The 26,515-nt window shown below is 36.8% G+C and overlaps 1 protein-coding gene across 1 annotated transcript in view; it reads left to right on the forward strand.

Moving 5' to 3' along the window:
• Positions 1-293: 293 nt before the first annotated feature.
• Positions 294-26,515, forward strand: part of LOC145689003 (uncharacterized) — a 39,850-nt gene continuing 13,628 nt past the window's right edge. Inside the window, exon 1 of the mRNA XM_081763147.1 lies at positions 294-923. Within this exon, the coding sequence (XP_081619273.1) occupies positions 485-923 (439 nt within the window). The 5' untranslated portion in view covers positions 294-484. The remainder of the gene's footprint in view (positions 924-26,515) is intronic.

A 26,515-nucleotide genomic window follows, 5' to 3' on the forward strand; every position in this document is an offset into this window, starting at 1 on the left:
ACCCATTGAATATGGTGTTTGTTCACTACAGAGTCCACTTGGCGCGAGCTGAGATCGAACCAGGGACCCCACGAACCAGAGGTGAACGCTCTGCCACTGAGCCACCACGCCCCCTTAGAACGTTCTTTGTATAGTGCTTCGATGAAGTAAACATTTTCTAATTAACAGGGAAAATATTTAGAGTTGGAAGCACTGTCTGGCACCCTTGGCTTTTAGCATTCTCTGGGCCAGTGATCATGAAGCCTTTTGCTTGGTTCACGAAACTTTCGGCAAACATAAACAAAAAGGAATTGGAGTTCCCAAAAGAAAAAGAAACGATTTAAAAAGAAGCAGGTTCTTTCAAATACACAAAACTAAAAAAAGATTCTAAATGCTTTGAGTCGCTTTTTGGGGAAACCGATAAAGCTTGTACCACATAGCCCGCGGGTCAGTTCTGTTGTATCGTTAATTCAAAAAGGAGGGGTGCAACAGCACGCAGTTGAAGATGACACGCTGTGTCTGTGTTGTAGTATTGTTGTGTTCGTGGCTGCCACCATTGTTGGGCTGGGGTTTCCGCAACGAGGGAGAAAGTATCCTTGACCCCAGCTTAAATCAACCTCTTCGAGTGCCTGCGAGTCAGGTAGCACAGCACATTCCCAGCGTTCCCGTCCTGGATGAAGTTCATCAAATCCCCAATCCCAACAACGAACAAAGGTTTACGCGAACACATTCATCAGTTCCAGTAGCAAATCCAAGGACACCAAGTTCGAGTCCGGGAACATCTCCATCTTCTGTAAGTAATAATCCATCAGTGAAAAATCAAAATAATGACGGTGGAGATGTAATGGAAGTTCAACATGCAACCTGTGAGATTAACACGGACGAATTGGTTGCAACAGCTCAAGCGACAGCCACCAGAGTATTGAAAGGACTCTGCAATCCCAGTAAGTATTCTAGCGCATGTTTGTACGTTTGGTATTATTTTAGGTAGAAAACTGCCAAAACAAAGATAACTTGGCAAGTCTTGGTGGAAGGGGAGGCAAGATTCTTCTTATTCGTTTCGGGTAAGTTAAGGATTTCTTTTGGTGGATTTTTTACTATGTGATTATTTTTTTAAAAGAAGGATAATTATCCAGAGCTTACAACAGAGAGCTGCGGTGGCTTAATCGGTAGAGAGTTTACCTACTACCTAAGAGACTCGGATTCGATTCCTAGTAGACGCGAAAAAATATTGTTCTTCCCCTTGTTCCAGTGCTGTTCAGAGGTTAACTTATCCTCTGTAAAATGACTATCTGGAGAAACCTAAATGATAAAGGCAGCCGGAGCTTGGTGCAAACTCTCACTTCTAGCTAGCCCTTAGGACTTGTATAGCCTGCCTACCACAAATGAGGGGGACACCATTTACGTAATAACACCATAGTTGTTTGGTTCCAATTTAGCGTTCCATTTCAGCCCCGAGGCTATACGAAACGTGGAAATACAGTTTAAGTACAATCAAAATCACAGTAATTCCTTCAATTTCAATACTCTCTTGTCGAGAACCGAACCCGGGATCCTGAAGGCCAAAGGGGAGCACGCTAACCACTAGGTCGGCAGGGAGTAATACGGTGCTAACATTAAATTCTCTAGGTCACAGAGATTGCTTTGTTACTATTATCTGATTTCTAGTAGTGGTAGAATGATAGAATTAGGCAAGATTTTTATTTCCTATACCTCGAATTTTCCATAACTCGAAGCAGTTTCGAGAGCTTTTGGAGATATCGAAATCCAGCTGCATACAGATTTCTCGTTTTATAAATTCTGTTGAAATTATGTCAAAAATAGACAAATGCTTATTGAACGTTCCTATTCAGCATTGAGTCTATATAAAACACGTATCTACATGTTTACGCAGGACTCAAACTGCATGCGCTCTTATATTCGTGATCGAACGGGAATCATGTGAATATATATATATATATATATATATATATATATATATATATATATATATATATATATATATATATATATATATATATATATATATGGCCGGATTTAGGGGGGAGCACGTGCACCTCCCTTCGTTGTAAATAAAAAAAATCTAGTGTCTTCAGTAGAATTCCCATTAAATCTACATGGGAGTTACACGGGAGTATATCATTCTTTTCTCAAGAGATAATTCGCTGTTTAGGCAAGAACATCACCATAACATTTTATCTATTAAAACATCGGCATCAAAACCAGAGGCGGCAATACTGCCCCCGCAAAAGCGAAATGGTTTGTGTGTGTGTGTGAGGGGGAGCAAAGCTAAAGGAAACTCGGCTTTGACCCTTTTTTAGTGGAACGATACAGAGACCATTGTTCTGGGCGGTGGTCTAGAGGAACGAAGCATCCCAGAAGCGTTCAATTATTGTTGTTTCCTTCCAAATATGCAACAATGGGAACTAAGAAGCCCAATTTAGGTGCAAAATTATAGGGCTCCAAGTATGGATCTTACAGAGTGAGGATTCGGGGGCTCTACTTTAGAATCCTGTCTCATGAATCCTTATAGGACGCAGAATGAGGTTTAAGGACCGAATGTGCGATACTCCAGTAAATATGACAGTTTCTGGTGGATTAGACCCCCGACTACAGGTTCTGTTCTTTGGAACCCCGCGGATGTGTGGTACCTCCAGACCACATTTCTTTGCCTCCCCTTCAATTTCCTAAAACTACGTTCTTATCAAGAGGGCTCAAAATCTTTTGCTGGGGGATCCAAAATCTGAACAGCCGCCACTGATCAAAATAGACAAATAATACCATTAATCGATTATCATTTCAATGGACTTCTATTTTAGGAAATTAGGAAAGGGCCTCGGTTACACTTCAGGGCTCCGTAATCAGGTGTTGAGTAACTTCATACAGCTGCATTCAATATACCTAAAATATGACGTCATGGCAGTTCTGCCTTTGTGATTCGTTCTTTTTAAAGTAGGCAATTGAACTTCGCCTGTCAAAATGAAGTCCTGTTGTTATTGGTGCACGTCTTTTTAGAAGAGCGTAGCCAGGCACTCGATAAAAGTAATTATAATGGGTCATGTGGCAATGGCCGTACCCCGGGGTCCCTCTTGAGCCCGATCAAGAGAGCCCCATCATATATATCTGTTCGCATAGAATTAGTTCTACTTCAGTGGTAGTATTTGAATTTTTAAAAATTATTGTTGACTCAAGGGGTCCACCCGCTCGGGCCAGTCCGCCCCTGCAATGGACAATTTGTACCAGGAAAATATCAAAACTTGAATCACCGAAAAATGATGTACATTGTAAGCCAATATTTCCAGAACGACGAAATGGAGGAGATGTCGATCACTCCGAGTTCAGCGATCGGTCCGTGCAGGTTATCGTGAATCATTTCTGAGCTGATAGAGTTTCAAAGAGAGCAAATTGTGAGTGTGCGCGTATGATGGGAGATTCCGTGACGAAAGTAGGGGAAATGTTCGGTGTATCAAGAGGCACAGTTTCGGAGATCATTGACTGCTTTCGAATGTTCTGGGAAGAACGCATCAGCGAAGCACCAGCGTGGACCTTCGTGTGTGTTGCGTGACAGAGACAGACGTCCACTGGATAGTAGCCTATTTTCATTTTGACCAGCAGAAGATCATCACGGAGCCAATAGTCATAGCTGAGCTGAATACAGTGCTTACAAACCCTATTAGCATCAAAACAGTCAGAAGATAACTCAACAAGCAGTGTATTTATAGCAGATCTGCAATTCCCAAACTACTCGAGACTGTTGACTATTCTGCTATACGGAGACAGTGGTGCAACGCCCATGAAAAGTAGGAGGAAGAGGCAGGGAGAACAACATTGTCATATTTCGATGGCAAATGTCTAGTTCATTTCCACTAAGAACTCTCTATATCCGCTTCTGGCTCTGGAATTTCAAGAGTATTTTCTTTGCACATCTCCAAACATTCTTGATAAATTTGTTCGAATATTGTAATGTTGTTCGTTGAGAGTCGTATTTTCCAGACCTCACCTTCGACAGCGTTTGAACTAGTGAATCTACAAGAATCAAACCTGCCGACCTGTCTGCATCTACTTTATATAAGGCAAAGCTCAAGGTTATAGCGTGGTAGCAGTTATGTCAAATTTTAGGAAACCGAAAACGTTCTCCCTTGTACAGATCACACTAATTGGGCCGGATGGAATGATGGAAGAAAATAAATATCACAAGTTCCAATTTGTTTTAATACGCATTATAATATAAATAGTTATTTGGTAGATAAACTGTACTACTACTACTACTACTACTACTACTACTACTACTAATAATAATAATAATAATAATAATAATAATAATAATAATAATAATAATAATAATAATAATAATAATAATAAATTAAAAGTGAACAGACAAATAACGTCGCACAGAAAAAGGAACTGAACTCCAACAGGACATTGATTTACCGTCCTGGTCCACTTTAAATTTCAAGCTTTGCTATTGTAGCTCCAGTTTCACTTTAAAGTAAATATCCAATAATTGTCATGTATTCTTAAAATTTCAGAAAAATATCCCGATTTTACGCTCTAAAAATATGGTAGCCTAACCAGTGACGAAACTAGATATTTGGTGCTCAGGGCAAATTTTGCGATTAGCACACCCTTTACCTACAAAAAAGGCAAATAACACACAGATTAATTTGCTGATGCCCGGGGCAACTGCCACGATTACCACCTCTTATTTCGATCTGGCTGCAGTTCAATTATTTTTGGTTATATTTACCCTTCAGCTCTGAAACTGAGTAATGAATTTGCTTCTACTTCATTAAAATGATAAAGTAAAGAGACGAAACGTAGTTTTCTATTCCTAATATGAAGCAGTGGTAGGTCAGACATTTCAATGGTAAATCCTTACAGCAAAAGAACTATAGTGGCCTTTTCCGACGTGAATTCAATTAGACAAACACTTCAAACCAGGGTGAAAAAAAATCATGATTTTTTTCAAAAAAATCATTTTTGTTGATTTTTTTGATTTAAATCGATTTTTTTGATTTAAATCAAATCTTTTTCTTCGTATAATACAAGTCGCGAACTGAAGAAAAAACATTAGGAATTAGTATTAAATGTTAATTATGTCATTTACGTGAAAGTATTGGGTTTAAATTTTGAATTAATTCCCAATCATTAACCTATTTCAATCCCAAACAATGTTTCTTAAGCATTAAGGAAAAAGTGCAGCAATGTATATCAACATGACCAGTGGCGGCTCGTGGAATTTAAAAGTGGTGGGGCACATCCAAAATACCTACATACTAGGGCGTCATATATATATATATATATATATATATATATATATATATATATATATATATATATATATATATATATATATATATATATATATATATTAATAATCTACTATAGTAAAATACTAATTAAAAAATTTAATTATGTCGGTGGATAGTCTTGCCTCCCGCCCCCTTCCATAATCTGAAATAATCTACTGCTGCACACTAGGATAACATTAGGAGTGACCATTTTTTGAATCCTGCCATCGTTGAAGATCAGTAGCGTGATATTCAGGGACGTGTTCAACATTTTTGCCGCCTTCGAGCCATTGTAAAAATGCCGTCCCGTCAATAACAATAAATTAAATACCAGTATAGCAAGGACACCCATGTTGTGGTTTCCAAGGGGGGTGCAAGTATAAGCGACGTTTCAAAAATAGTTTCAAATTTTGCTGTAACTAATGTAAACATTATATTGGATTTTCGATATTCTGAAGTACAATTTCCTCTAGGGGGCGATCGCCCCACCTTTCCCCCCCTGATGGGCGCCCTTGCAGTATAGAAATTATGAAACCAAGTTCATGAGATCAGCCAAGTTCAAGAATAATAATACAACATTGAAACATTCAAATTTCTTGCGTTGGCGGCTCGGTTGATGTTTGAAAATTGTAGGTAATTCTGGAAGTTTATCAACAATGGAAATGTTTTAAAATTACGATAAAAGAATAAGGTATCAATAATACGAGAGGGGAAATAATTGATGCAAATTAATAACTAGAATGTTAATTACTTCTTGCCAAGCAGATTTTTTTTTAAATATATTTACAAATGCAATAATTCCGTGTCATATCACCATAACTATGCATAATAAATAAATACCTGAAATTTCCAAAGCTGATATTAAATAAAATGATCTCACAAGTAAACCTTACGTTTGGGTGAATCGAGTTGCTGACTGAGACACATATGAGAAAGTAGTACTAAATGTGGTCAGTATTTCAGTGAAGTTGTAGGTGCGAAGCTCCAGGGGTTTAGGAGATACAGCTACCAGAACATCACATGGAAGTACAAAATAGTCTTCATACAGTTGGAGGTAAAAGCCCTGTAAGACCTCTTGTAACGACAAAAGGCGAATAACAAATATATGGATACATATTAGGACTAGGGGGAAGTCATATAGTAAGGGTATACCTGACGGCGGCCATCTTGAAATACGCCATTTTGAATTAAGGTTAAGTTTTTAAAATAGGAATAGGGTCATGTGATACATGATTTAAGGCGCAAATTTAATCAGAAGAACAATAGTGACGTTAGTTTTGATTTACGCGCAATTGATAAAGAGTTACAGGAAAATTAAATATGGTTGCAGCATATGTATTAGTCCTTTACCCCACCTTGTAAATTTTGCGTTAATGATAATAATTAAATAAAAAGCAGGTGGATAAATATTAGGTCTATGGTAAGAGTTGCCTTGATGGCGATCATGTTCAAATCCGCCATTTTGAATCAGACAAAAGTTTTAAACAAAACGCATAACAGTGACACCTTATTAGTAGCAAATTTTACCATAAATCCAAGGATATAACCATTTTTGCTTTATCATTAACCAGTACAAAATTAAATGGGAATAGAGTAATGCAATAGATGACTTCGGGCTAGAAGTTAATCAGAAATACAATGGTGGCGTTAAAGCAAAAATGGTTATATCGTTGGATTTATGGTAAAAGTTGCTATTAATAAGGTGTCACTGTTATGCGTTTTGTTTAAAACTTTTGTCTGATTCAAAATGGCGGATTGGAACATGGCCGCCATCAAGGCAACTCTTACCATAGACCTAATATTTATCCACCTGCTTTTTATTTAATTATTATCATTAACACAAAATTTACAAGGTGGAGTAAAGGACTAACACATATGCTGAAACCATATTTAATTTTCCTGTAACTTTTTACCAATTGCGCGTAAATCAAAATTAACGTCACCATTGTTCTTCTAATTAAATTTGCGCCTTAAATCATGTATCACATGACCCTATTCCTATTTTAAAAACTTAACCTTAATTCAAAATGGCGGATTTCAAGATGGCCGCCGTCAGGTATACCCTTACTATATGACTTCCCCCTAGTCCTAATATGTATCCATATATTTGTTATTCACCTTTTGTCGTTACAAGAGGTCTTACAGAGCTTTTACCTCCAACTGTATGAAGACTATTCTGTACTTCCATGTGATGTTCTGGTAGCTGTATCTCCTAAACCCCTGGAGCTTCGCACCTACAACTTCACTGAAATACTGACCACATTTAGTACTACTTTCTCATATGTGTCTCAGTCAGCAACTCGATTCACCCAAACGTAAGGTTTACTTGTCAGAAAACTCGCCGGCCCAGGCCATGACCCATGTTGGCCCATGTGTAAAAGCGCCCTTGATTGATATTTTGGGTGACGAATTATTTATTTGTTTCCAACAACAATTTGTTTCAACTACTATATGTCCATTTCCTTCAATTATGTGTGTTTTCTTAATTACTTTTCTGGGAAACATTATATACGTAAAGTGTAGCTCACTATTTGAAAATACGATTGCAGATGTCGATTGGTAACTTATGCGTGTAAATTTTAGGTCAATGTATTGTAAATTAACTGCACCATGGGGGCAACCCTTAATATGTCATTCGCTACACTCGAAAAGGCCAAGCATAAACCTTTTCCATCACCAAATTCTGAAAATGGCTTGACCCTCCTTCCCCTTCCTTCCGTTACCCTCTGTACAGAGTTGAGTTTCCTTGTCGCGACCTTCTTGCCGCTGTATGTTCCATAAGACAGAGCATAGCGCCTCATGCGACAGGTCTCAACATTACTGTGCCCATTTTCAATGCACATAGCCATAAGATCCCTTCCACCTCTGATGATAGGGCTACTGTCAAAGCATAAAGATTGTAAGTCCGCAGCCAAAAAGCAACCGTCGCTGTGTTGTCAAGTTTCGTCTATCCTACGAGAGCGCATAACAACAGCCTCCTTCACTCGCAAACATGGCTGTGGTGGAACAAATCCAAACATTACAAAAGAAAAAAGAGAAAAGCTTCTGTTAATGTATTAGTACTGATTTAATAATTGCAGTTCTATTTAGATCATGAATGGCAGGGCACGTGACCGGGTGCCCCTTAAACAAATCCGCCACTGAACATGACACTTTTCTTTTCACGAAAGTTACTGATATTTGGCAGGGTCATATTTTTAAACAATTGGAACTAGCTAGCGGCACGAAATCCATATAAAGTACATAAATTTCGCCTAAAATTAACTAACTCACTCTATGACCTATGGAACCCGGAGGTTCAGTGCCATGTTGACAAAAGCTCTCCACTGACTTCTATCCTTAGTCAACTGGATCCAGTTTTTACTTTGTATTCCTATTTCTGCGAGATGCAACTTAATATTGTCCTCCCATCTGCGCCTAGGCTTCCTAATGGTCGTTTTCGGATTGGACTTTCAGTTAAAACTTTGAAAGCGTTCCTACTTTCTTCCATTCTCGCTACATGTCCTGCCCACCTGGGCCTCCAAGATTTGATGACCCTAACAATGTTTGGTAAATGGTATACATTATGCAGTTCCTCATCATGAAGTTTTCGCCATTCCTCATTTCCGTTCCTTTTGGTTCCGAATATTCGTTTCAGGATTTTATTCTCAATTACTTTGTCTGCGTTCTTCCCTCAGCGTAAGCGACCATGTTTCACAACCATACAGCACAACAGGCATAATTATCGTTTTATATATTTTAAAGCTTCAAATTCCTCGACACAATTCGCGACGATAAGAGATTTTGAACTGAATCATAACACGAATTCCCTGTAGAAATTTTCTGCAGGAATTCCAAAATAAAAAAAAAATCAAGATGATCAGTTCCAGAAGAAGAAACACTTATGATTGTTAAAAATATGCTTTATGTGACGTGAAAAACAGTCCAAATGCGAGTTGTCCGTGCATTTAAGACATCTATACATAGCAGGCACGTTTTTATACTTTTCTGTTGGCTATTTTATTTCCTCTGACAATTTTTCCTGCACAGGCACGGCAAACTTTTGCGATCACATCGCAGATCGCGGAATGTTCTGCAATGGGATCAAGTATCCACTTTATCAAAAGTATTATTCGATATTTTAACGCATCCAAAAATTTGTCGTATTACGATCCCGAGGAACTTCTTTGTGTTTAGTACATAAATTTCGCCCAAAATTTTAAAATCTAATTTTTTTTCTTGTTTCGGAGAGGGGATCGGACCCCTCTAAATACGCCCCTATTATCTGGAAACAAACAAATAGACGTGTACACAAAAGAGTTTTCATCTTAAATGTCCATGGTGATTTCCCCGTTGGAATAGAAATTTTAAAACCTTGTGTTACAAAGAGAAGAAAGCAGGGTTCACCCGTAACCCGTTCAAACGGGATTTTCCCTGATCGTTCCCTACATGATACTAGTTTTCATACTGTGCTTACATACATTTGAGTCTCATTGTATTATGATTATTATCTTCCATACTCGAAATAACAGAAGAGAAACGGGATTTTACTTACTTTCACTTTAAATTACTTCATTTCGGAATTTGATTTAAATCAACGATTTTTATTTAAAAAATCAAGTGATTTAAATCTTGATTAAAATCGTGATTTAAATCAGACTGATTTAAATCAATCCACCCTGGTTCAAACCCACACCGAATAGCCAAATCTCAGCAGTAGAACATCGACTTCAGATTCGGAAGATGGTGTGATCGATCTCTCGTGGATATATATTTCGACTTGGGAGTTTACCAAGATTCTTCCTCGGTGTCACTAGGAAAATATTTATTACCCAATTGACTCATTTCCCTCATTCTACCCTCTAAGCTTCGGATGTTTCAGTCTTAAAATAAATTTAAGTGTAGTTCAAGTAACTTAACGCTACTATCTAGTAGTCGATGCTAAATTAATATTATTCGTTTTCAGATTAGATATGAAGGAGCGTCATTAATTAGTATGTCCTGTTCAAAATTCATGGCACCACTGATTTACGGTTCTGCATAACTCCTACAATGTACTTTTCCCAAAAATGCTTAAGCATATTTTGACGAAGAACAAATATAAATCCGCGATAAAATTGGAAATTCATTGAATGGAATCTCTGTGGACCAGTCCCACAAATTACAACATATATCTGATTACTAAGTATCAGATAATACAAAATTATGTCGCAATCTGGTTAGGGGAGCAGCTACCACTTTTACACAAAATAACATTATTGCCACGATCAAGCTGTATCATCTCGGTATCTTACCTAATGGTTAGTAATCAGGAAATTGTAACACTGGCTCTGTGATAAACTTCGAAATTTCTCAATGTAGTAGCATTTTAGGGATTAAGCTGAACGATTAATTTACGAAGAATCACTAATTTTTACTACATTTCCCCAGGTTTTAGTTAGTAGTACTGGTCCATCAAGCGCGACTCCTGAAGGTCGCTAGTATCGTTTGTCAACTTCGTAGCAGAAGGTCTTTACAGAGTTGCAAAAGGCCAATAGCGTTAGGAAACTAGACATACTAGATACAAGACCAGAAAGTAATCAAGAGAGAAAATCAGTATCAGTAGCAAATAGTAGATGTTGGTAGTATTCAGTACCTTATTTTTCTGAAACGATCGGAATACGAACAACAGAGAATGATTATTTCAGAAATAATAAAAACGGCTTTCTTCTCTTACTGTATATTAAACAAGACGGCTCAATATTAAGATTCTTTAAAATTATTATTATTATTATTATTATTATTATTATTATTATTATTATTATTATTATTATTATTATTATTATTATTATTATTATTATTATTATTACTGAATTATTTAATGGATGCTATGCATTTGTTCTATGTTGCCATAATCAATATAAATTAATCACTTAGTATACGAATTATAATTACTAGAGTACGAACACTTCTTTCGTCCAATGCAAGTGTAATGTTTTGCTGCAGTGTGTGCTATTCGTAAGCAAGCATGTCATATTTTAGTATGACTTTCAACAGTGTTCGAAGTGGGAAAAAAAGCAAAGGTGGTATGTTTTATTACGATTTTAACTCGACATACCGGCTATCTAAATGTTGACATGCAGTGAAGGTATGTTACCTAAAAATTGCATTTCTTTTTACATAATGACTAAAACCACTGGAAGAGCTTCTCTTTGGTTATGGGGAGGAGGCATGGAGAGTCTTTGTATGAAAAAAGAGTATAAAAATATCCCCTTATATTGTATTAGATAGAATTATACACGAAGATGCTCATAAACCAAGTTATTGTATTAACCGCCCGGTATTCCAAACACCCGGAAGATACGCTCCCCAGCAGAGATCCCGTAAATCTGCCCACGCTCAAAACACGACAAATCACATGCATTAAGACAAGAAGACACACACATACATACGAAAGAAACAATTCAATATGGCACATCAAAATATAAAGGTAACCGCTTTCTGTCGCTTTTTGTCGGGGTCTGTGTTCCATTGGCCCTCACACCGTGAGTTGAATGCAAATGGAGATAAGGTGAAAGTCAGTTGTTGGTGTAGGTATATCGAACATACTACCTGGTTATGGCAGTTCAGTTACACCGCGAACTTGCGTAAGGACAGAGTGAACATGAGACCTTCACAGAGCGTCATAAGGACGTGTATGCTGTACGAGTTCAAACTGGGGTCAAACGCCGCTGCAGCGGGCCGGAAGATATGTCAGGTCTTTGGTAAGGGTTTCGTGACTACGCAGACAGTACAGCGGTGTTTTAACAAGTTTAAGGACGGTAACGAAACACTCGAAGACGCACCACGTGTCGGAAGACACAACACATATACAAAATTAAAATCTTCAGGCAGCAATTGAAACGAACAGTAGCCAGATATGTAAGGAACTTGAACTGCAATTCAGTGTGAGTGGGAAGGGAAACCATTTTGCAGCACCTCCATCAACTAGGGAAGCACTAGAAGTTGGGTCGATGGGTCCCTGATGACTTGACTCCGGGCCAGAAGGCAACGCGAGCAGACACCTGTGTTTCTTTGCTGTCTCGTCTGAGGAAGTAGCCATTTCTGGAAACGGTGTCGACATGTGTTAAGAAGTGGGTCCTGTACGAAACTTCAGAGCGCCATCATTGGTTAGCATCCCATGAACCGGTTCCAAAACAGCGAAACCAGCACTGCAGCAGAAAAAAGGTCCTCCTGTTTGTTTGGTGAACTGCTCGCGGCATCGTGAACTGCTACCGGTGATCAGAGCATCAATGTAGCTGTGTACTGTCAGCAATTGAGCCGTGTTCAAGAAAAACTCAACACTGGAGCCAGCACTTCTAAATCTCAAAGGGGTCCTCCTGCTACAGGACAACGCTGAGCCCACGTAGTTACAATGACCCAGGACTACATTCTTCGCCTTGGATGGGAAACACTATTGCATCCGCCACTCCCCGGACATTGTACCGTCCGTATATCACCTGTTCCATTGCTTGGAAAATCACTGCAATTCAAATCCCTGGTAGAGGTGCAAAATGCATTTAATACCTTGTTCGCTTCACGGCCCACCATCTTCTACCGCGATGGAATCCATGGCTTTCCATAACGTTAGCTGAAGGTCGTCGATGCTGATAGGGGCTATTTTTGATTTTCCAGGCACGTCTTAGGTGACATATCGATGTTCGAAGGTGTTAGGTGAAAAAGCGACAATACTTTCTTGGTTACCTTTATATAAACTAAATGAACTTCTTTGAAGACACCTAATTTTAAAAATAAAAGGTAGAAGAAAGATAACAAAAATGTCGGTGTTATTAACTTAGAAATTATTTCTACATACGAAATAAAATCTTTTTACGTGCAAAGCTATTCCTCAATTACTGTGTATAAAAATGGATTTATTAAAAGTATATTAGCATCCACTTTCCAGTGACGGTATGTCTTGAGCACTAAAAACCAGAGGCGGTATGCCTTCATCACTGAAAAACCAAAGGCGGTATGGCATACCACCCCTACCTACCGTCTCACTTCGACCACAGACTTTCAACATTGAAACAAATGAGAATACAGACTGATTTTGCTTTCCTTTTTGGCTCTTTGTGTACAACAAACAAGATAACTATATAAGGGACAGACGTTAAAAGGAATGTTCAGGTGGTGAAGTCAATGAATGCACCTCACAGATTTCAGTGAATTAAATCTTGCTGTACTACAAACAAAAACGAACCTGGAGCTGTTTTACTCGCAACACAGACTATTGCAACATACGTTATTCTGCAGTTGGTAAATCTGTTGTCGAGAGATGTTTTGGTAGTAGTTTCACTGTGGCCACGGCCTACTCACTGTTTGTCGATCTATAGCAATATCACTCTGTGTGGGGCCACTAGGGGGGCCAAAATTTCAACAAGGGGACCTTCCCCCTGGCCCTCCCTTGGCTTCGCCACTGCTGTTGATGCTCTCTTATTAGTAGCAGTTTTGAGCTTCCACTATAAGGCTTGTCTACAATACTTTCCCTTTCACTAAATTTGGAATGAACCTTGCAATGCGAAATTGGTGGCCTACCTGCATGGCGGTTAAAATCAGTTCCAATATATAACTGTGAAGTCGGAATGGTCAACACCTCGTTCGTTTCGGAGAAGTAAGGGTACCTTGAAACTTTTGGTTCACCCTGTAGATTGATGAACTTGGAGAGTAAAGTCCTTGAAATTTTATTTATACCTATTTCTTGAATTGAAAGTGCCCTTGGTTTTTAAAACTCATTATTCTGAAGACTTTTATTATCCAAAACAAATTTCGAGATCATAACTCATTCAGACGACGGAAGCTTGCCAAGAATTAGCAGTTAAACTTTGGTCTTTGGGAATTCGGCGATATGGCTTCTTAATTGGACCTACCAGTTCAGGTCACGCAAAGAAAATAAAACTGAGTTTAATTTTAGCAGGAATAGAACAGTTTTAGTACTTGTTTAATTTTAACATTTTTTTCCCTATTTTTTCTTTCTCTGTATTGTTGACATTGAAACAAAGCCAGAAGTATCTGGGATGGCGTAGCGGAAAATAAATGCCTTTACGTTTCAGTTGGGAGGAATTACGCATTGGCAGTGCCTGAAAATCCAATTACTTGTTGTCTGTTAACGATGTCATAGCAACAAATGTCTTTATGTTTTTCCGTGATTCATTTGTTGCCAAGTGATTTGAAAGCTACAGATGGCCAAAATTCCTTGAAATTTCACAACTGATTGTTGCTACAAGGGAATTCTATCACTAGAAAAAAAAAGAGTTTCGGTAATGATTTGAAGAGAAAATGCAGATGATTGTTATTGCCTAATTAACATATAATCTTAACAACATATTCGTGAATTTACTTACTGATTCAATGTTTTGCTTATCATTGAATCAACTGAATGCTGTCTGGTATTTTGTTAAATGGCAGTGGCGTATTTAGGGGGGTGGCTTCCGGGCTTAAGCCCCCCCCCCGAAATCTTACTTAGTATAGTAAAGTAAATGAAATATCTTGCAGAATTTGCACATTTCCAGGCAAAGCTCGCCCCCCCCCCGAAAGTTAGCAAAGCCCCTACCGAAACAAAATCGTAAATACGCCACTGTCAAATGGTTAATAGATTTTTTGTAGAGTTTTGGTCCTTTACAATTATATTTCCTCTGCCCGGAAGATACAAATTCTCAAGAACTACTTAATGGATCCGAAGTACGTCAATTTTGGACAGCATTTAAGAAGTTCAAAAGTTAAGTATTGGATTCGTTTGTAGAGGTGATACTGGAACTGATAGAAAACCATTCTTTTACGTTGATCACTATAGAGCAAAAACAAATAATTATGGATAGCGGGAAGAATTTTTAAAAAAATCGATTCAGCGTTCCAAGAATATGTAGCACTCCCACCTTAATCCTCCACTTCTAATTTTGCTCGCTATAGAGTAAAAACGGTGGTGGTAAGTAGCAAGATGAAGTTTTCTGCAATCAATTAAACTTCCCAGTCCTAAGAATATTATTCCATCTCCACTCTAATGTTTCTACTAAAACCAGCAGTGGCAGGAATCTACTATCATTTCCGGTTTCAATATTAATTGAAAAAAAAAATCACATCATTAGTAAATCTTAAATATTATTCTTTTAAAATGGTTGCTATAGCAACACCAAGGCTTTTGAGTGGAAAATGGAGGATAATGGGCTGACAGAAGACTGGGGCGGCCTGCTATTTAAATTTGTATTGCCGACTCCAGTTTTCTCTCAAGGAGGTTACCATGTTTTGAAATGCCAAAATGCAGACACTCTTCAACTGGATAATTTGTCGTATGATATAAACTCTCGACACAAGAATGATACATCTTATATTTTATTTTCAAGTTTGCTTTTAAAACATATGAAAAATACATTCAAATATATAGAAAACAATTAAACAAGAATACTTAAATGCATCATGTTGACTTTGCTTATTCATATTTCTCATTATAGGCCTATGCGATCTTTTTTTTCTTTCTTTTTTTTTTTAACAATTCTTACTTTGAATAAAATAGCGAAACATATCTTTATATGTTAAATGCCTGAAATTGACTTGGCTACACAGTTAACCTTAGAAAATGTGGACAAATAAGGGAATTTCGGACAATATAAGCAGACGGAAATATTTCCTCTCAAAATGCGGACATGTCCGAATAAATGCTGATAAAACTTATGTAGTTACCCTACATCTCAAGTGCATCACAGTTTTTGAGTGGGGACTAATGGGAGAAATGTGGAGAATTATTGACGGGCAGACGGTGGCAGAGAAACTGCTATTCTTGAGGCGTTAACAAATTCAAACTGCAATTTTCACTATGAATTTTCGTTGTGTACACTTTGACAAACACTGCGATACTGTACTTCTTTATACAGAGTGTTTCTAAACAACATCGATAACGTTTCGGAGATGATTCCTGACACCAATATAAGACAAAAAGTATAGAGCAATCTGGATGTAGAAATCCTTCTTTTCGAAATGAAAATTTATCGGAAAAATTAAAAAAAAAAAAAAAAAAAAAAACAGCCATAACTGGAGAACAAAATTTCGGGTCAAAGTCGGGTAGAAAAGAATTTCTATTTTAGTCGTAGATTACACTAACGCGTAATTGGGTATGGTGGTGTATGGGCGGCTGAAGGGTGACCCCCAAAGCAGGGACGAATCCAGGACCGACTTTTGGGGGGGGGGCGGTGGGTTGTCATACCGCTACTTTTAAGGGCTCCAAACTTTGGGATGAGTTTTATTTATATATATAAAATAAGAAAGTTTCCTCTTCTGGGGGAGGGGGCGATCGCCCCGATCACCCCCCTGGATCCGCCTCTGCCCCAAAGAAACTGGAAATTATCAAAAGTTGAATGAGTAAAATAAACAGCAATCAAGTAAAATGTTTTATGAACAAAAAATATTGTACATAGTTCAAGTTAGAAGACTACAGTTAGAATTCGAAAGAAGTAAAGATTTACTTTGATTTGTTTGATTTACTTTGTCTCATTCGGGATGTACTTGAACCTGAACTCACAAAGTGGGGGTGATATTTCCTGAAAGCTTGAGTCAAGGTAAGATCAAAACCGGTTACCAAAATTGGGGAGCTCTCATACATTCCGCTTGGGGGCGGAACTTTACTCATTTTTATTAAAATCTTTAAGCGTGTTTATAAAGTCTGTTGCAGCTCCGAAAAATCTGAAACGGTGAGATAGATATGAAAACAGAAAAAAACATATCTTTCATCATTTCAAAAGTACAACGTATCTAAGTAAAATAAATGCATGAGACTTCCCCAATTTTGGTAACCGGTTTTGATCTTACCTTGACCCAAGCTTTCAGGAAATATATACATCATCCTCGCTTTGTGGGTTCAGGTTCAAGTACGTCCCTAGTCAGTACAGAATAATCTCTCCGAGGAAGAAGTGTGCCCCCGATGGAGACATTCTTTGAGTGTATGACTAATCGTTTACAAAAAATGTTGAAATATATATGATGCATTGGAGTTCGTTTCCTTTGTTTAGTGTTATTATGAAAAATGTACTTTACAAGCTAGCCATCACTTTAATTTTTCTCTTTTCGCTTTTTTTTTTTTAATTATAGAGTTTACCTTTGATGTGTTAACATTCCTGAAATATTACACAATTAAACTTCCTATTATACGACACTTTTACCTGCATTATTATCTAACAGTCTTTCTCCATCTTACTCTTGAAGTTCCCTAGTCGAAGTTTCATTGTTACGTTTCCTTCGCGGTACCAACTATTTTTGAGGTCCTAATACATTTGTGATGCTTTGAATTATGAAAAAGTTAAGGTTATTCAGAACGTCCAAACAGTTTGTGTCTAAAACAATAGATGGCGCCACCGTCACCAATGTTAACATATACAACTAATAAAATTAAAACAATCAAATATAAAATAAACAGTTCAAAAATTAAGCAAAAACGGATATAATCTGGTTAATGGACGTTACAAAATCTAGGGAATGGTACGTGTCGATTTCAGATATTGTTATTAGTTTCATTGTTAGAGGCCACTATTGTTAAGTAAACAATCAACTTTATCTGCCGTACTTTCTATCAGAAACTGACCAAACTTTGCACACCCATTTAAGATTGAAATATCTAGGGAATGGTACGTGTGGATTCCACATATTGTTGTTAGTTTCATTGTTAGAGGCCACCATTGTTAAATAAACAATCAACTTTATCTGCCACACTTTCTACCACAAATTGACCAAACTTGGCACACCCATCGGATTAGCACACAGATATCTACTGAATGGTACCAGTCGATTTCACATATTGTTGTTAGTTTCATTGTTCGAGGCCGCCATTGTTAAATAAACAATCGTTGGATTTCTCCATTGTTAGATAAACAATCAACTTTATCTGCCATACTTTCTATCACAAACTAACCAAGCTTGGCACACTCATTTACGATTGAGATATCAATGGAATGGTACGTGTCGATTTCACCTATTGTTGTTACTTTCATTGTTAGAGGCCGCCATTGTTAAATGAACAATCAACTTTATCTGCCATACTTCCTACCAGAAACTGGCCAAACCTTGCACACACATTTAAGATTAAAATATCTAGGGAAAGATATGTGTCGTTTTCTTATATTGTTGTTAGTTTCATTGTTGAAGATCACCATTGTTAAATAAACATTCGTTGGATTTCTCTATTGTTAAATAAACGATTAACTTTATCTGTCATAATTTCTACCACAAACTAAGCAAACTTTTCACACTTATGAACGATTGAGATATCTATGGAATGGTATGTGTCGATTTCACATATTGTTGTTCTTTCATTGTTGAAGGCCACCATTGTTAAATAAACAATCTTTGGATTTCTAAATTGTTACATAAACAATCAACTTTATCTTACACTCTTTCTACAAAAAACTAATCAAATTTGGCGCACTCATTTACCATTGGGATATCTATGAAACGTTACGTGTTGATTTCACTTATTTTTGTTAGTTTCATTGTTAGAGGCCACCATTGTTAAATAAAAAAATCAACTATATGTGCCACACTTTTTAACAGAAACTGACCAAACTTTGCACACCCATTTAATATTGAAATATCTAGGGAATGGTATGTGTCGATTTCACATGTTGTTGTTAGTTTCATTGTTGAAGGCCACCATTGTTAAAGAAACAATCAAGTTTTTCTGCCACACTTTCTACAACAACCTAAACAAAATTTGCAGACGCATTTAAGATTAAGATATCTATGGAACGATATGGGTCGATTTCACATATTGCTGATAGTTTCATTGTTAGAGGCCACCATTGTTAAATAAACAATCAACTGTAACGGCCATACGTTCTACCACAATCTGACCAAACTTTGCACACCCATTTAAAGTTGAAATATCTAGGGAATGCTATGTGTCGATTTCACATATTGTTGTTAGTTTCATTATTGAAGGCCACCATTGTTATATAAACAATGGTTGGATTTCTCCATTATTAAATATACAGTAACTTTATCTGTAATATTTTCTACCACAAATTAACCAAACTTGGCACACTCATTTACGATTGAGATATCTATGGAATGGTACGTGTTGATTTCACTTATTGTTGTTACTTTCATTGTTAGAGGCCACCATTGTTAAATGAACAATCAACTTTATCTGCCATACTTTCTACCACAAACTGGCCAAACTTGGCACACCCATTTAAGATTGAAATATCTAGGCAATGGTACGTGTGGATTCCACATATTGTTGTTAGTTTCATTGTTGAAGACCACCATTGTTAAATACACAATCGTTGGATTTCTCCATTATTAAATATACAGTCAACTTTATCTGTCATATTTTCTGCCACAAACTAACCAAACTTGGCACACTCATTTACGATTGAGATATCAATGGAATGGTACGTGTCGATTTCACCTATTGTTGTTACTTTCATTGTTAGAGGCCGCCATTGTTAAATGAACAATCAACTTTATCTGCCATACTTTCTACCACAAACTGGCCAAACTTGGCACACCCATTTAAGGTTGAAATATCTAGGCAATGGTACGTGTGGATTCCACATATTGTTGTTAGTTTCATTCTTGAAGACCACCATCGTTAAACAAAGAATCAACTTTATCTGCCGTACTTTCTACCAGAAAGTGAAGAAACTTTGCACACCCATTTAAGATTGAGATATCTAGGGAATGGTACGTGTGGATTCCACATAGTGTTGCTAGTTTCATTGTTGAAGGCCACCATTGTTAAATATACAATCAACTTTATCTGCCACACTTTCTACCACCAGCTGACCAAACTTGGCATACCCATCGGATTGCAACTGAGATATCTAGGGAATGGTAACTGCCGATTTCACATATTGTTGTTAGTTTCATTGTTCGAGGCCGCTATTGTTAAATAAACAATCGTTGGATTTCTCCATTGTTAGATAAACAATCAACTTTATCTGCCATACTTTCTATCACAAACTAACCAAGCTTGGCACACTCATTTACGATTGAGATATCAATGGAATGGTACGTGTCGATTTCACCTATTGTTGTTACTTTCCTTGTTAGAGGCCGCCATTGTTAAATGAACAATCAACTTTATCTGCCATACTTCCTACCAGAAACTGGCCAAACCTTGCACACACATTTAAGATTAAAATATCTAGGGAAAGATATGTGTCGTTTTCTTATATTGTTGTTAGTTTCATTGTTGAAGATCACCATTGTTAAATAAACATTCGTTGGATTTCTCTATTGTTAAATAAACGATTAACTTTATCTGTCATAATTTCTACCACAAACTGAGCAAACTTTTCACACTTATGAACGATTGAGATATCTATGGAATGGTATGTGTCGATTTCACATATTGTTGTTCTTTCATTGTTGAAGGCCACCATTGTTAAATAAACAATCTTTGGATTTCTAAATTGTTACATAAACAATCAACTTTATCTTACACTCTTTCTACCAAAAACTAATCAAATTTGGCGCACTCATTTACCATTGAGATATCTATGAAACGGCACGTGTCGATTTCACTTATTTTTGTTAGTTTCATTGTTAGAGGCCACCACTGTTAAATAAAAAATCAACTTTATGTGCCACACTTTTTAACAGAAACTGACCAAACTTTGCACACCCATTTAATATTGAAATATCTAGGGAATGGTATGTGTCGATTTCACATATTGTTGTTAGTTTTATTGTTGAAGGCCACCATTGTTAAAGAAACAATCAAGTTTTTCTGCCACACTTTCTACAACAACCTAAACAAAATTTGCAGACTCATTTAAGATTAAGATATCTATCTAACGATATGGGTCGATTTCACATATTGCTGATAGTTTCATTGTTAGAGGCCACCATTGTTAAATAAACAATCAACTGTAACGGCCATACGTTCTACCACAATCTGACCAAACTTTGCACACCCATTTAAAGTTGAAATATCTAGGGAATGCTATGTGTCGATTTCACATATTGTTGTTAGTTTCATTATTGAAGGCCACCATTGTTATATAAACAATGGTTGGATTTCTCCATTATTAAATATACAGTAACTTTATCTGTAATATTTTCTACCACAAATTAACCAAACTTGGCACACTCATTTACGATTGAGATATCTATGGAATGGTACGTGTTGATTTCACTTATTGTTGTTACTTTCATTGTTAGAGGCCACCATTGTTAAATGAACAATCAACTTTATCTGCCATACTTTCTACCACAAACTGGCCAAACTTGGCACACCCATTTAAGATTGAAATATCTAGGCAATGGTACGTGTGGATTCCACATATTGTTGTTAGTTTCATTGTTGAAGACCACCATTGTTAAATACACAATCGTTGGATTTCTCCATTATTAAATATACAGTCAACTTTATCTGTCATATTTTCTGCCACAAACTAACCAAACTTGGCACACTCATTTACGATTGAGATATCAATGGAATGGTACGTGTCGATTTCACCTATTGTTGTTACTTTCATTGTTAGAGGCCGCCATTGTTAAATGAACAATCAACTTTATCTGCCATACTTTCTACCACAAACTGGCCAAACTTGGCACACCCATTTAAGGTTGAAATATCTAGGCAATGGTACGTGTGGATTCCACATATTGTTGTTAGTTTCATTCTTGAAGACCACCATCGTTAAACAAAGAATCAACTTTATCTGCCGTACTTTCTACCAGAAAGTGAAGAAACTTTGCACACCCATTTAAGATTGAGATATCTAGGGAATGGTAGGTGTGGATTCCACATAGTGTTGCTAGTTTCATTGTTGAAGGCCACCATTGTTAAATATACAATCAACTTTATCTGCCACACTTTCTACCACCAGCTGACCAAACTTGGCATACCCATCGGATTGCAACTGAGATATCTAGGGAATGGTAACTGCCGATTTCACATATTGTTGTTAGTTTCATTGTTCGAGGCCGCTATTGTTAAATAAACAATCGTTGGATTTCTCCATTGTTAGATAAACAATCAACTTTATCTGCCATACTTTCTATCACAAACTAACCAAGCTTGGCACACTCATTTACGATTGAGATATCAATGGAATGGTACGTGTCGATTTCACCTATTGTTGTTACTTTCCTTGTTAGAGGCCGCCATTGTTAAATGAACAATCAACTTTATCTGCCATACTTCCTACCAGAAACTGGCCAAACCTTGCACACACATTTAAGATTAAAATATCTAGGGAAAGATATGTGTCGTTTTCTTATATTGTTGTTAGTTTCATTGTTGAAGATCACCATTGTTAAATAAACATTCGTTGGATTTCTCTATTGTTAAATAAACGATTAACTTTATCTGTCATAATTTCTACCACAAACTGAGCAAACTTTTCACACTTATGAACGATTGAGATATCTATGGAATGGTATGTGTCGATTTCACATATTGTTGTTCTTTCATTGTTGAAGGCCACCATTGTTAAATAAACAATCTTTGGATTTCTAAATTGTTACATAAACAATCAACTTTATCTTACACTCTTTCTACCAAAAACTAATCAAATTTGGCGCACTCATTTACCATTGAGATATCTATGAAACGGCACGTGTCGATTTCACTTATTTTTGTTAGTTTCATTGTTAGAGGCCACCACTGTTAAATAAAAAATCAACTTTATGTGCCACACTTTTTAACAGAAACTGACCAAACTTTGCACACCCATTTAATATTGAAATATCTAGGGAATGGTATGTGTCGATTTCACATATTGTTGTTAGTTTTATTGTTGAAGGCCACCATTGTTAAAGAAACAATCAAGTTTTTCTCCCACACTTTCTACAACAACCTAAACAAAATTTGCAGACTCATTTAAGATTAAGATATCTATCTAACGATATGGGTCGATTTCACATATTGCTGATAGTTTCATTGTTAGAGGCCACCATTGTTAAATAAACAATCAACTGTAACGGCCATACGTTCTACCACAAACTGACCAAACTTTGCACACCCATTTAAAGTTGAAATATCTAGGGAATGCTATGTGTCGATTTCACATATTGTTGTTAGTTTCATTATTGAAGGCCACCATTGTTATATAAACAATGGTTGGATTTCTCCATTATTAAATATACAGTAACTTTATCTGTAATATTTTCTACCACAAACTAACCATTCTTGGCACACTCATTAGCGATTGAGATATCTATGGAATGGTACGTGTTGATTTCACTTATTGTTGTTACTTTCATTGTTAGAGGCCACCATTGTTAAATGAACAATCAACTTTATCTGCCGTACGTTCTACCACAAACTGGCCAAACTTGGCACACCCATTTAAAATTGAAATATCTAGGCAATGGTACGTGTGGATTCCACATATTGTTGTTAGTTTCATTGTTGAAGACCACCATTGTTAAATACACAATCGTTGGATTTCTCCATTATTAAATATACAGTCAATTTTATCTGTCATATTTTCTGCCACAAACTAACCAAACTTGGCACACTCATTTACGATTGAGATATCAATGGAATGGTTCGTGCCGATTTCACACATTGTTGTTAGTTTCATTGTTAGAGGCCACCGTTGTTAAGTAAACAATCAACTTTATCTGCCGTACTTTCTACCAGAAAGTGAAGAAACTTTGCACACCCATTTAAGATTGAGATATTTAGGGAATGGTACGTGTGGAATCCACATAGTGTTGTTAGTTTCATTGTTGAAGGCCACCATTGTTAAATATACAATCAACTTTATCTGCCACACTTTCTACCACCAACTGACCAAACTTGGCATACCCATCGGATTACAACTGAGATATCTAGGGAATGGTACCTGCCGATTTCACAAATTGATGTTAGTTTCATTGTTATAGGCTACCATTGTTAAATAAACAATCAACTTTGTTATACGTTCTACCAGAAACTGACGAAATTTTGCACACAAATTTAAGTTTTAAATATCTAGGGAATGCTACGTGTCGATTTCATGTATTGTTGTTAGTTTCGTTGCTGAAGACCACCATTGTTAAATACACAATCGATGGATTTCTAAATTGTTAAATAAACAAACAACTTTGCCTGCCATACTTTCTACCACAAACTAACCAAACTTGGCACACTCATGTGCGATTAAGATGTCTATGGAATGGTACGTGTCGATTTCACATATTGTTGTTAGTTTTCTTGTTAGAGGAAACCATTATTAAATAAACAATCATCTTTATCAGCCATACTTTTTAGCAGAAACTGGCCAAACTTTGCATACCCATTTAAGATTTTAATATCTATGGAATGGTATGTGTCGATTTCACATATTGTTTTTGTTTCATTGTTGAAGATCACCATTGTTAAATAAACAATCATTGGATTTCTTCTTTGTTAAATAAACAATCAACTTTATCTTACATACTTTCTACCACAAACTAACCAAACTTTGCACACCCATTTAAGATTGAAATATCTAGGAAATAGTAGGTGTTGATTCCACATATTGTTGTTAGTTTCATTGTTGAAGGCCACCATCGTTAAACAAAGAATCAACTTTGCTATATTTTGTACCAGAAACTGACCAAACTTGGCACACCCATCGGATTACCACTGAGTTATCTATGAAATGGTACTTGTCGATTTCAGTTGTTGTTGTTAGTTTCATTGTTAGAGGCCACCATTGTTAAATAAACAATCAACTTTATCTGTCATACTTTCTACCAGAAACTAACGAAACTTTGCTTACCTATTTACGATTGAAATGTCTATGGAATGGTACATGCCGATTATCAAGGGCTAACAAGCCCTAGCCAAATTGTGTGTAATACGTCATTATGCTTGGGATCAAACGATAATTATTCCTGATCAAACGAGCTGGCCAAATTCCGATTGAATTTGTTTTCATGGTGGCTGTGGTGGAGGGGCTAACAAGTCATCGGTAAATGTTATTGTTCGGAAAATGGAATAGTGCAAAAAAAATAAACATATTTCATTCAGAACTTTGTTGTGCCTGCTTTGTAACTAGTGTGAATTAGTAGTGTGCCGCCAGATTTGTTTTCATTCTTTTTTTTTTTTTGTCTCAGGTGGAGCGGGATGGCCCCCTACAGCGTTCCTAGAATTACACTCTAAAAGCCCACAGTGTTCCTAGAGCTGCACTCTAAAATCCCCTCCCATATAACTGACCTTTGTTTCACAGCAGACACCTCACATTTGAACTCTGTTGAGATTCTGTGTAAGTTTGTCGGTTGTACGCACAAATTGAGAGTATAAACATGTATTAGGGAATGAGAAGTTCTCGAAATAAATTTGCAAGCTGAATATTTTTTCGCGACATAAGTGAAGAGTAATTGTATATCCTTGAAGAGTACCCTGGAGAGTAAGAAAACTCTAAGCAAAATAATCATTGAATAAATAGCAATGTAATCACAGTAATGTACATATGGCATGTTGTATTTCTACCAGATTGTCAGAGCACTAATTCTCTCATTTTTTGATGTGAGCGGTCTCGCTATCGAATCTCCAGAAGAACATTAAAAAAAATATGTATTTAGGTCTATTCCATTTTAAACAAACGAAATACGTTGCGTAAAAGAACTTTCCATGTTAAAATATTTGATGGGTAGAGTAGTTTGTGTGGGATTTGATTTTTATTGCATGTATCTATTGCATGCTGATTGGGTAGCTGGGAAGGCAGCCAAGATATTCATTCTGACGGTTGCAAGCCCGTGAAAATACAGAGCAACAGTTACTCCAAGGGAGTAGATAATAGATAAAAAAAAAAAAAAAACTACCGTGAGGGAGAGAGCCGAAAAGAGTTTATAGTATGAAATTTTGTCCGCAACTAGGGAAGTTCCGCCAGGAACGTAGGATCACCTGTATATGGCTCTCATTGTTGAGACACTAAAATTTTTCAATTAATCGTATACGGAAGATAAACATTAGTAAACTATTTTTATTTATTTACTTATTCCTCGGGGGGTAGTCTATCTCAGAAGATTACGATTAGCATAATTCTATGTTTCAGGGGTGCGCTTCCAATCCACCTCCCAGAGGTGGTTTTTGGGTGGGCGAACCGGACCTTGTCCTTAGATCCACACATTAATTAAAGTATATGTAACACACATGTACGTGTGTGTGTGTGTGTGCGTATGATATGTGTATATGCTAAATGTAAAATATTTTTGAGCCAATGTTTCCAATCCAAATAATAGAGCCCCACGGCTCCAACTCGCCAAAAACAAATTCCGCCTGTGTCACCTTCTACACATCAGCGGCTATGCCCATAGTATATTCTATGATAACAATTGAC

Source organism: Thermobia domestica, chromosome 1 (assembly GCF_964235325.1).
Source record: "Thermobia domestica chromosome 1, izTheDome1.hap1.1, whole genome shotgun sequence".
NCBI classification, from domain to species: Eukaryota; Metazoa; Arthropoda; class Insecta; order Zygentoma; family Lepismatidae; genus Thermobia; species Thermobia domestica.